Source organism: Colius striatus, chromosome 3, assembly GCF_028858725.1.
Source record: "Colius striatus isolate bColStr4 chromosome 3, bColStr4.1.hap1, whole genome shotgun sequence".
Classification (NCBI taxonomy): Eukaryota; Metazoa; Chordata; class Aves; order Coliiformes; family Coliidae; genus Colius; species Colius striatus.
The window spans coordinates 81,909,293-81,922,647 of NC_084761.1; the positions used below are offsets into that span (position 1 = coordinate 81,909,293).

Below are 13,355 nucleotides of genomic sequence, written 5' to 3' on the forward strand. Positions count from 1 at the left end.
AGGCCTTACTCATAGGAACATGGGCTGATCATACAGGTTACTAGTTAATATAGAAAGTCCTGTAGATGTTAGATACAGGACAGATAAGATTGTAAATTAATCCAAGAGTTTTTGACAGTGCTTCAGTGTGTACACAAAGGTAAAAGTTGTCCCATGGACTGAAAAATAGGCTGTTCTATTGCAGCTCAAACACAGTCACATTTCTGCAGACAGGGTATCTTCTCAACACAACAAACTGATTGAGCCACTCAAGAAACAGGATTTGAAGAAAGTCGTATTCATGGCAGTTTAGGCATTGTTGCACCAAATAGGTTTGAACCAGACCTAGAGCCCCTGTAAGAACTGCTTCTTCAAACCAGACAGAGATTACAACTAGTTGGACACTGCAGCATACACCCATTTATTTGAGAGAAGATTTTTCAGAGAAGTATCTAACTAAAAAGCTTACAGCAAAATCACCTCCACTTTCACCAGGGTCTCTCCAGCAACTACTGTTTTCACAAACATAAAACTTATTCAGATAAACCGCTAGTTTCCATCTTGTTTTCCCTCCCACTTCTATTCTAGGAGGCACTACTATACGATTACATATTGCTAACATTTTTACTGTAAAACTACAGCAGGCCTGCTGTAGCAACAATCACTTGTTTCAGCAGTATTTATTGTGGTTTTGGTTTCCATTGCACTTCTATAGTTACACTGGTGTATTGTAAGTTCCTGAAGTATATTAGGTCTAAATATGTGTAGTAGTTTGCACACAAAACTACTACACATATCTGGTGTACTACAGATTTGTTGTTGCTTTACGAAACTATAGAAGAAGCATCTCTATCCATCTGAAAGAGGTATACATAGATTCAATCAAATCATATCTTAACTAGTTCTCTTCTGAAAAGACAATTAACCTCCCAGAGGTTAATTTTGCAGAGCACTTCAGGTCTTCACTTCCCATAGAGGGAATTGGGGATATTCATCGTTTTGCACAATTATATCTACAAATGACTATTCACAATGAATAACTCACCGAACAACCAAACAGTACCTTGGAAATCAGAATAACTGGTGCTTGTGGTTCAACCGCAGCCAGCAACTAAGCACCACACAGCTGCTCACTCATTCCTAACCCCAAAACACAGCACTGCACCAGCTACTAACAAGAAAATTAACTCTATCCCCTTTCCCAGTCAAACCAGGACACTATTCTAAAGAGAAATTATTTCCAATTTGAAATTCCAGTTGAAAAATTAAAAAAAATCTAAAAGCATCACTTAACCTACAGATATGGATTTATTTTTTCCCCAAAGGGAAACTACTGTGAAAGTCTGTTCTTCACATTAAAGAGAATACTGAACTACATGAAACATCTTAAAATTCACTCTGCATACACTAGTACAAGATATTTCAACATAAGAAATACTACATGTAAACAATCTTATAAACGAAACTGAGTTCATTTAAGTTGCAGTAAGGTTTGCTTATACCTTCTATTGGCATGCTAAAAAGACTGCATCAGGTATTCTTTGACAGCAGCTTGGCACATTACACTTACAGTGGAAAAGTAACATCCTACACTTACAAGTTGGAAGAAAACCCACTAAAATGCTTTAAAGTTCTTGCTATTTAATGTATAAAAGAAAATACTTGAAAGAACTATCCACAAGTTTCCTGAGAAATTGTTTTGAATTTCAGAATCCCAAGGAGATGAATTGGCTGTCAGATAACAATGTGCCTTCATCAGATGGACTTGGCAGTTGTAAACAAGAGGAATTTTCTCAGCTTTTCCTCACAAATATGAAGTATTTGCTCTTAGCCAACAGCTGGGGCGGTTTACAGATATACTGCATATATATTCAAATTACAAGTCACCCACACACCTAACACTGACTGAATTCCAGTAAATTAAAGAAATTGAGAAATACTGGAGCAGATACAAAATAACTCCGAAGAAAAACAAAGAATCTAACTTTGTAGGTCTAAGTGACTCGTCTAAATGACTAAACTTTCAAATGTCATGGTTTGCCTGCAGAAAGAGGAACAAAAATAATTTACAAAACTTGCCACAATTATCTGAATTTCTCTCCAGAACCCATATAATTGGGAAAATATTTATTGGTTTTTCAAATATTTTACAGGTGTATCAAGAGAAAACCAAAGAAAAAAACCCACAGCAAGTGTAACGGCAAAATACGAACAGATCAGACAAGTAAGTTTTAACTACTAATTTTTTATTCTAGTATTCTATACTTCTGAAATCTTACCACTATATGCCTCAAAATTATGACAAGTTAAAATAATCTTAGAAATAGTCTTAATAAATCACGTAGTAGGACCTTGCTTCAAGGTAATCAAGAAATAAAAATTCACTATATATTGGTGTATATATTTTTCCAATATATCTCTCCAGAAAAGAAGCTGTACTAAATGCCTATACCTTGTACAAATTTTAAAACACATTATAAAAAAAGCATTGCATTGTCTTTCAATATAACTTTGAAAAAAATCTGAATATGCATTTCTAAGAGCAAGCAGTCTTATTAGAATTTACTTTTAAAAGGCTGCACTATATATAACAACACATTGACTTTTTAGGTCAAAAAGTTACTTTGGTTTATTTGAAATTAGGTAATTATCTCAAGTACCTGATATTTCAACTATCATAGAAATATCATAATTACATAGGTGGTTGAAGAGCTTTGTCTATGTTACCACCAAACCATAATGGTTTGTCAGGTTTTTTGTTTGTTTTAAAACACACAGCAGCTGTGGATACAGAGCACAACTATAAGCCAAACAAAATGTTTAGGTCAATGCTATTTTTCAATGGAGTACAGCAGAAATACTTCTATGAAGTTAAAGCACCAGCACAGTAAAAACTAAACAAGATTCAGAGGTATCCTTAAACATGATAATGAAAATGTAGCAACCAAGATGCCTAATAATGAAGGCACTATAACATTATACATGAACATACATTAATACAGTGCCATAATTAGACTTTCCTAGCTCCAATCTGAAACTATATCCAACAATCAGCATCTTGCCTTAAACAAGTCAGATGTCCCAAGTTGTACAATACATTAAAAGAATTTTGTTTTAGGAAATGCAACAGAACAAGAAGGCTCATTCTGATAATTAAGCAACTTCTCTAAAAACCTAAACCAGATTGGGAATTACTCATTTTCTATGTCCTATTGCAACCCAGCAGGTGTTTGCACTTCAACTTCACCAGACAATATCCTCTCACCCCTGCTCCATCCTCTCTCCCCACCATATTCAATCTTATTTTTAAAGTCCAACTCCAAGCAATTTTCAAAACTTAACAGTTAATATTTTTTCCTAAGCCTTTGTAAAAAAGTTTAAATCATATAAAAACTAGAGCAGAATTCAGTTACTACTTTCATACTATATAACAAGACAACACTTTATAACCAGCAGTTACTTCCAATAAGTAATTGTATAAAATACTCAATATCTCCAACACTAACATCCAACATCATACCTCTGAGAAGAGGCTTTTTTTAGGCACATTCATGTTTGAAAAAGTCCTTGTGTATTCAAGGGAAAATACTGGACAGTAGTCAAACTATTTCCTACAGAACAACTGCAGTTTACACTTCAAATCTGAACTACTCGTGAAAGCTCACACACACCCCCTATACATACTGCTTAAGAATGTCTTAATTCTGTTGAAGCATATATCCTTATCGAAAAATAAGTTTAAAAAAAAAAATCACTTTAAAAATCACAGGGCTGAGTGCCTTTAACACAAAAGTCATTTCTTTAAAAAAAAAAAATCTCATATATTTATAATTAAAAATACTTACAGCCTCTCCAGTTCTTTTAAATCCTGGAATGCTCCTCTCTCAATAGTACTAATCTTGTTCTCCATTAGCTGACTGAAATATAGAATTTTTATATGTAAGCTTTACTAGTTCTGAGAAAACTTGTTTCATTAACAGTAGTCATTTAAAGGCAACCATATATTCATTAAAACAGTACAACAGTTATCCTAGAGTGACACCCACTTTAACCTTCCAGACCCCTGTCATCAACACTTTACATAGGCTTATATACCCAGAAGAGGAAAAATAATCCTCAGTAGAAGAAATAGAAATAGATATTACATGCATTCATTTAGTTTAAGAGCCCCAGGTTAAAAAGTTACACATAGGGATATACGCTGTGTGCACACACATCACTGCTCTTCGGCAAGTTACAAGACTCCAGTTGAACAGCATGAAGACGATATTCACTGCACACAGTAACAACTAAATAGTGCACTGTGGTGTTGGGAAAAGGCAAAAAATTCTTGAATTGCTACAACATGATATTCTGTTTGAGAGAAATAGAAAAGGATAAAATATGACAACTTGCTCAAATTAACTTTAACAAAACAGTAAACTCTGCAGTATTTTAAACTGAAACTGAAGTTACTCCAACAGTAATTCAACCAATGTTAGTAACTCTTCCTTGTACACCACATGCCAAATTAAATTATCAAGTTCTCATTATCTTAAGGAGAGTCTTAAAAATTTTAAACAAATGATATTTAAGGCAATAGCTAACTTATTAGTATCAGTGTCTAACACGTGGGAGAGGTGCTGTAAGTTCAGATGTAGTAAAACCATAATTAAAAAGTGAGAACTCATACAGCTTATAAACTGTAAGAGAACTAGTTCAATGGGTTTTATCTGAAATTGTACCATCAGTCCTAAAAGTTATCAGTGATAGAAACAGGAAACTTACAGAACTCGAAGGTGCCTTAGACCAGCAAAGTCAGTCTTGGTGATTCTTGTGATGTTATTTCCATTAAGATCCCTAAGAAGAATAATTTATAAGCAACAAAATTAAAACACTCCGAAGATACTTTTAAGCTGTTTTGTTTGTTTTCATCAGCACAGCATATTCAGAAATTAGGAGATGTAAATGAACCCAACAAACCATTCATATAACACATAACATTTTGAGTTCCTGATATCAAAGTGATTGAAAAAAGATTTGTCTTGAAAGCAAAAGTAGGTTCAAACTTTGCAAGAGACCCTTACAAAGCCAGTTCTGACTGCCATCACGGAGCTCACATTTATCTTTAACAATATAGATGAGTCAAAAACTCTCTGAACATAGTTATAACTGCATTTCCAAAACCACTAAAGGTACTATATACACATGCTACTGTATTTGTTTGACTGTTACAAACACTCAGTCACTGAAATCAAGACATTTTTTTGTAGCAATATTATGAAAGCTGAGAATTGCCTAATGGCAGAAGAGGGCTTAAATTCCTATAGCAACGATTAGCAAAGAAGCTTAAGACTTTCGGAGGCTAAGTGATGGGAAATATAATTTATGAAAACTAAACTCTTCACTCTGCACAGGAGGCTATACAGACTGCAGAATGAAACATGTTCAGAAGCAACAGAAACCTGTATTTAGGCCTTAGCATTTCTGTTGATACTCCAGCACTGCTTCCTCTTCTGGAGCTACATGTCCCTTTTCCATAGCATTTTGGGGTCTGGATATAAACGTCCCTCAATTCCAATCACTACAAATAAAGCCAGACTTGTGATTCATGAAGTAAGCCATCAGAAAGTAGTATTACAGGGAAAACACCCTAATAATTACATGTCATTCCCAGTGCAGTTGGGGAAAAAAAAAAATATTTGTGTGCTGTTTATGCCACATGTGGCCAAAACACCATTGTAAAGAAAACGCACAAACCTCAGCAGACATGTGTCTCATTTATTCTTCCTAGAGTGAAACTCATCAATCGTGAAACTCATCAATCAAAACGTGCGTTCATTCTCTTTCAGTGACTTACTAGAGAGTAAGAAATAACATGCTCACCTCTTCCACTCCTTAGACCTTTCCGAAAAGCAGCCTGACATGATAAACAGCCGACCACATGCTTGCTTGCTCGCAAGGCTAGAAAATACCCTCAGCCAGAGGGTACACGAACGGTCTCAAGAAGCGGATGGGGGGGAAGGGATCACAGTTAAAGCACAACTCAGTGCCATGTGAGCGGGAAAGAGGCTACCGCACCGCGGCGTGCCCTCGCCCCAAGGCAGACGCGTGCCTGCGTCGAGCCAGAGCCCCTCCGGGTTCCAGCTGCGTGCTGGGGCAGCGGGTGGCTGCGCGCTCCCGCCCGCCTGCCGCGCGGAGCCCCCGCGGCACTGGGCGGAGCGGGAGTGAGTGCTGAGCGCCCGCGGAGTCCTGCAGCCCGCCCCTGGGCCTGCCGGCGCCCGCAAAGCGCCGCGGCCCGGCGCTGCCCCAGCGCCTCGCGTAAAGCAAGCTGCAATAGCGAAGTTTGCTGGGAAATGGGCGCCGGCGCGGGGAGAGGCCGTTCCTCCACCGCCGTGGGGCGCCCCCCGGGCTGCGGTGCTGCCCGCCCCGCCGCTCCCACTCCCCGCGGCGGCGGGAACCGTGCTCCTCTCCGCTGCTGCCCTGGATGAAAGGCAGCGGCTGGGAGCAGCGTCCACCTCTGCCGCGGTTCCGCGCATCGCCGTGGAACGGGCACCGCCAGCAGCTGAGGAAGGGAAGGGAATACAGCACACACACACACCCCCACCGAGAGCGTCGGGACCCATGAACGGTCCCGGCTCTGGGGGCCACCGCTGCCCCGCCAGCCGGCGGGAGCCCTGACGGGGGCCGAGGGGCGCTCGCCGCCGCCGTGGCCGGGTTACTTACAGCCTTTCGGTGTTGCGAGGGATGTTCCTCGGGACGCTGCGGAGCGCCAGCCCGTGACAGTCCACGGTACTCCCCGAGCAGGAGCACTGCGCCGGGCACGGCTGCGGCGCCGCCTCGCCCGCCATCGCCAGCAGCAACCCTAGGGACAGGGTGAGCTTCCCCCAGCCGCACATCATCACCGCCCGCTACCGCCCGGCCGGGGCCCGCCGGCCTCGGCCCCGGGGAGGCGCAGGGCGCACCGCCCTCCTCCTCGCCGCGAGGAGCGCTCGGGCAACTTTCAGGGTGCGGTGAATACGAAGTCCTTTCTATCCAAAGCTCAGCCAAAAAAACAACCCCGGCAAAGTGAGGTGGGTGGCACCGATCCGCGGCTGAAGGCAACTTCGCTGAGAGGGGGGCTGGGCCTCGGTAGCCCCTCGGGTGGCGGAGAGAGGCGACACTTGGGTCTTGTCTTCACACGCTTCCTGAGAAGGCGAAGCAAAACCCACGGGCTCGGGGTACGTCGGAGTTGGGCCGGCTCCGTATCTTCCTCCTCACCCCTTTCAAAGCCGTGACTCCTCTCCGTGCCGGCAGCCCAAGCGGCGCGCTTCCTGGGCGGCAGTCCGCGCAGCGCGGCAGCTGCTCCCACGCGCGTCCCCCGCCGTGGGCCGCTCACAGCCCCACGGGGGGCGGCGGCGGGGCTGACACCGCGCACACACCGCCCTGCCAGCGGCGCCTCAGCAAATCATACCCCTCTCGCAGGCATTCATCAAACTGTCTCACGAAGGAGGAGGGAGGGGGAAGAGAGAAGAAAAAAAAAAGTCAAACACACAAGATGCTGTTGGGCTTGGCTTTCCACCCCTCGCGCCCCCTCCTGCCGTAAGCTCTCAAGCCAAGTTTAGTGGGAAAGGGCTGGTCCTAGACCACGGTAATAATAAGCAGCTCGAGAAGTGATTCGTTGCCCCTGATAGAAAGGAGTTCAGCCACGACCTCCTTCTCCTCGGTGACAGATCACAGCTATAGATCCTCCTGTGATCCTGGGAGCACGGCGAGGCAGAGCAGATAACAAGCGACGTGCGACGAGTGCGGGAGAACTAGGGGGGGTGCGTTATTCTGCTCCCTGTGGTCTCCCGGATACCGTGGCTTTGCTGCGGCAAAGGCACCTGATGGGAAAGGTGGGAACTGGTCCCTTCCAGGTGAGACCAGTTCAGCAGCTCCTGGGGTTACTGCAGAAAAGGGAGCAACTTTTCTCCTCTCCCGGAGCCCACCGAGGCACAGTGCCTCGGGAAGGGTTTGTGCCCCTTCCCCCGATCGCGTCGGTGCACCTGAGCTGTCGGTGCTAGTGCCGAGCCGACCTCCCCAGCTCAAGGCTCCCGGGCGGCGGCGCTCCTCCGGCGCAGAGGGAAACGGCGGAGCGGGGATGGGGGGAAGAGGTGGCGGGGATGGGGCGGGGGGGAGGGAAGCGGGAGAAGCGAGGCGGCACACTATCTCCTTCCCTCGCACCCACAGTCTCTCCCTTTGAACAATAGGATGGCACCGCGGCGCACTAGCCGGCGCTCCTCCTCGCTGCAAGGTGCTTGCGGCCGCCCGCGGAAAGTGCCCCCCCGAGCGCTCCTGCCACCGCCGCCCGCCTGGCCCAACGTAGTGTCTATCGCCCGGCTCCCACGGAGCCGGCAGTTCCCTACGCGCCGCCCTATATAGGGGCGGTGGGGCCGCGCCTCCCCGGCCCCGCCCGCAGCGCCCCGCGCCGCGCTCACTGGCTGCGCCGTGCCCGCCCCGGGCGGCCCGGCCCCGGCCTTGGCGCGGGGGGCGCCGCTCGGTGGCACAATGAATGAAAGTTGGGGGAGAGCGGAGGCGGCCGCGGAGCCAATCGCGCCCTTCCTCGCCCCGGGGAGCGCGGCGGAGCTCCCCTCTCCATCCTTCCGCCGCATGGTGCCTGGAGTTGTTGCGCGGAGTTTCTCACGCAGCCGTGGCCCGCGGGTGTCAAGCGCTCCGCGAGGGAGGAAGGAGCAGAGGGCCGGTGTCCGCCGCGGCAGTCCTATGTGTTTTGCCGGGAGAGGGAGGGGGGCCGAAGCGTCGCCCGCTGCGCTGGCGAATATCGCACCGAGGGTCTTCTTGTCAGTTTTATGTAGCAGTCTCGACGTCAGGCGGAAAAACGATTTTCTTGGCAGTTGCGTCCGTTGCAGTTCTGCAATTTGTTTTCCAAAATAAAATAAAATGGATAAGTGTTATTCCTTACCTTCAAATATGTCGAGTGGCAACATTAACAATGCCACACTCGTTTAGAAAACACTTTCCATTTCAAAAAACGATTCTCAAGACACACAATGTTCCTGACAATTTTTTCAAAACTGTCGTTTATTTGAAGTTTATCTTAAGCATTCTTGGGAAAATACTAAGCACACCAGGCTCTTAACTAAAATTTAACTGGATTTAGTTTTCCTTGCTTATGAATTCAGTTCTATGCTATTTATAACAGCTCTGGAGACCCTAGTAATAGGTGAAAGTGATTTGTCTTTCATAGAGGGCAACCCCCAGCAGAGATGACTAAGCCTCCAGCAAGGTGTAGTTTAAAAATGCTCAAGGGAGTCCATAGTTTCTTCCATACGGCTGGGTCCAGCTGAGTCTCTTCATCCCTGGGGTCTCTGCAGCACAGTGCTTGCAAGAGGCTTGCTATCTCTTTTTGCCCATTACAAAGAGGGAGAATTCTGTTCTCGGAAACACTGTTCTGGCTCCAAGTTAATTTGCTGAAGTGGAAGCTGGCAAAGTTGCTCCTAACTTCTCATACCATAGATGTTAGCTAAAAATCTACACACCTAAAAAGGACTTGTACTTTTTTAATTGATTTGTTTGTCCAATAAATATAATTGTTGCACTGTTTTCAAATGCTGATAATGGCACCTGAGATGTTACATTCAGAGCTACTCCAGTTTTTTAGATTGATTCAGGAAAGAGAATTCAGTGACTGAGAATTCAGCTTCCATGTATAAATGATTTTATCTCTTTTCTCCTGTTTGACTGTTTTAGATCTTTACAAATGGTTTAGAAAGGATTTTACAAGTCTCTAGCAAGCAACAGAAAAGAAAATGGAAACTTAATCTAACATACTGCTTTCATGCTTCTATTAAAATCCTTTATCTTATAACACTAGGCAGACAAAAAACAGAAAATACAAATGTTAACCATTCAGTAGTTTTCAATAGTTGTTTCAAGTACTACCAATGTGCCTAGTGCTGCAGAAGACATGAAGAAGAAATATTAATTCTTTTTAACATAGTAATTCTCAGAAAATCTGAATCAATTCTTGGGATGTTAAACATTGCCAAACTAATCTATGCAGAGCTGATTCAAAATCTAAACTGGTCTTAATTTAATATACTTTGTTTTCAAAGAGAAGTATACTACGTACAAGCAAACTCAATTTTTATTCCTGTTTGGGGGGTTCATTGATTTTTAACATACCCACCTTTGAAGCATATCTTTCATTCATTCAGATTGATTTTCCTGAATGTCTTGCCTTCCAGCACATTGAAACTCTCTCTTCATGCTCTGAACTCTTCAATGGGAGAGCTCTCACTGTCTGAAATAGTCTGAGGATGAGGCCTTCTGTCAGACATGGTATAGTATCATTACTGGAGTATGAACCTTGACCCGCCGAGTGCCCTGTGGCTGCCTCAGGTCCCTGAAGAATTAACTGTAAGCCACTTCCAAAGTTATGAGGGAAAATATTCCCATGGAGGAAAAAGCAGGGGAAAATTTGTAACAACAAAATATGTTAAAAGAAAAACAATTAAAAGCTTTCATTGGTGGAAAAGCAAAAATTTTGTTACAGCTGTTTCAGAAAATATTGACAGCAGCCAAGAGCAGTTTTCTAGTCTCCAGATTTCATTGTACAACATTCTACCCTTTAGAGGGTACTATAAAGGGGTATTTAAAAAGCTAAGAATATCAGAATAATTAGTATAAAGAGATCAAAGTCAATAATAATAGATAACATCTTCAGTACAGTATCCAGAAGAAGCTACTACTCACAACTGAGGTTGGTGACAGTGACTGTGTCTGAGCACAAAATCATATGCTCTGTCCATATGTCTGAGTGAGCTTGCTGAACATCATCAGCTCTGTATCACTATGGCTTTATAGGCCCTGAAAGATACTGAACCAAATGACTCATCAATTTGCAAATAACTGACGGTCAATAAGGTGATAGGAAAATGGGCAATAGAAGTATGTCAAGAAAAAACAGTGTAAGTTAATCTAGTTTCCTTCTTTGACAAGATACCTAGCTTTTGAGTAAGGGAAAAGTATGATAGATGATGATATTAGAAAGTCATTTGCCACCGAGCACATTAACATTCTTTTAAGCAATTACTTAAATATAGTAAAAATCTAATTGCTGGAATGTGGATACTTTAATATAGTAAAAACCCCTAAACTCTCTATTCAGAATGTAGTTGATGGTCAGTCTGAGAGTGTACAGAAAGTACACTCTTTTAAAAAGCTGTTAAGACTATTATGCCACTGAATAATTCTATTAGTGATTGAAAATTAACTATTAACAGATGATAGCAGAATGGAAAGTTATGTAAGGAGTTTTTGCAAAGCAGGTTAACAATTCAAAACAATTTTTACAAACTGGAGAAAACACATGCAATTAGTAAATCTTAAGGAAAGCAGGAACATAGCTTTGCATTCATAAAAGAAAATAAAATGCTAAATAACTAGCTGGGCAGCAGTACTCCAGAGAAGGACTTGGTGATGAAAACTTATCATCTTAAACTTATGATAAAGGAGATTCGATTACAAAAGGGCAAATGTCATTCTGATGAGGTACATACTACATAAGGAAGGTAAGCATTCTTAAATACTTTCCAATTCCTAAGGCTTCATAAAAGCTTTGTCAACTTTTATAAGTAGGATAAAGTCTTCAATTTTGGACATCATTCCTAAAATATCCTGTAAATAAAACAGAGAGATTCCAGAGGACAAGACTAAGAATATAAGTTTTACCAAATGTAAACAATGAAAAAAGTTTGAGAAACAGTACATTTACCTGCTTTAGAAACAAACAAGCAAAAAAAAAAAGAATCCCAAAAAATCAACCTGCCTAATGGAAGGACGTAAGAATACTTCCCCAAATTAAAATGTGTTTGGAAGCAGCACAGTGGTCAGTTAATATTTACAACCAAGAAAAGGCTTTATTTTCAGGAGGAAATGTTAGAAATCAGAAAAGCTGATAGCAAAGAAGGCTGTGAAACCCAAAAATCATAGAATCATAGAATGGTAGGAGTTGGAAGGGACCTTTAGAGATCATCTAGTCCAAACCCCCTGCAGAAGCAGGTTCGCCTAGATCAGGTCCATATTGGTCTTTGCTTCATCCCCTAAGCAAATTTTTTGCTGAAAGTTTTAAAACAGATTAAGCATAGACTAGATAGGAATTGTCCAGATGTACTACATACAGTGTCAGAGTAGGGACATTGGCTAATTGGCCTTTCAGCTTCTTTTTAGCTATATTTTTTTTTCTGTAGGCATAAAATAAATAGCTTTCTAGCAGTAATATTCATTACTAAAGAGGACATCTGGTCATGTGTATGCATTGCTTATTATTTATTATCACGTATTATTTATTATCACATATTTATAATTCAGGATCATCTGGCACTCCAAAAACATGATCACAATGCCATATCTTTTCTTTTTTGAGTATGCATGATGTGTGAAAGGTAGAAAGCAATGCAATGTTTTTAAAAACCAGCAATTAACTCCTTCTGTCAATCAAGCTGATGTGAAGTTCATTGGTTATTTACCTGTAAGCAAGCACAGATCGTGTGAAACACAAAATGCAGAGACAATGCTATCACTCAGATCAGAACAGAGGAGAAAGATTGTGCCATGATCAGTGTAAAAGTAGTCATGAGGAGAACCTGAGCAACAGGCCAACATCACATACAGAATGAAAGAGGGACAGGGAAATAATAAAAATATGTTGGAAAGAAAAAGTATGTTGGGGAAAGACAGATACACAGTAATAACAAAAAGCATGAACTTGCAACAAAAGCGTGAGGAAACCATGTAGTGCATTGCTGAGTAAGTGTGAAAAAAAATACTTTTATGTAGGAATCTATTACAACACAGACACAAAGGAATAGGTGCAACCCACTGGAAACTATGGCTAAATGTTATTTAAATAGTATTCTGCTTTTAATCCTTCCAAACATTTACTACTTGTGACAGTCTCATTGGATGAATTTTGCCTGTATTTTCTGAGCCTGTTTCGCTATTTCACAGTGGACTACAGCCTGAAGAGCAACTTGGATGTCACAAGTATATCCATACAATATTTTACCTCCAACAAGATTTTAATTAGTTACTAGCTATCTTCCCTAGTTGTTGGCTTTCTGAGTTTAGGACAGGTCTGAAATGCCTCCAAATTAAATACAAGATTAAAACAAATTCTAACTGGCAGGAAGAGGGTATAGGACCATGTCTGTGTTTGTATAACTTCTCCAAGGGATCCAAGGATCAAACTTCTTGACTTCTCTGAAACAACAGCTATAATAAACATTACAACTGGTAATAAATATTTCAGAAATGTATCCTTAATCTAAAGCTGAGTGACCTGAGGTTTATCCAATATCAAAGGGACACTATCAAATTTTTAAGGTTACGGATTTCACACATATAAAACCTTTGGA

The 13,355-nt window shown here is 42.2% G+C and overlaps 1 protein-coding gene across 2 annotated transcripts in view; it reads right to left on the reverse strand.

Annotated features, from left to right (window-relative positions):
• Positions 1–6,860, reverse strand: part of SLIT2 (slit guidance ligand 2) — a 265,496-nt gene extending 258,636 nt beyond the window's left edge. For both annotated transcript variants that reach the window (XM_061991809.1, XM_061991808.1), the window contains exons 1-3: positions 6,685–6,860; positions 4,747–4,818; positions 3,825–3,896 (exon numbers count right to left, since the gene is read on the reverse strand). In XM_061991809.1, coding sequence (XP_061847793.1) covers positions 3,825–3,896; positions 4,747–4,818; positions 6,685–6,860 — 320 coding nt within the window. The remainder of the gene's footprint in view (positions 1–3,824; positions 3,897–4,746; positions 4,819–6,684) is intronic.
• Between the last annotated feature and the right edge of the window lie 6,495 nt (positions 6,861–13,355).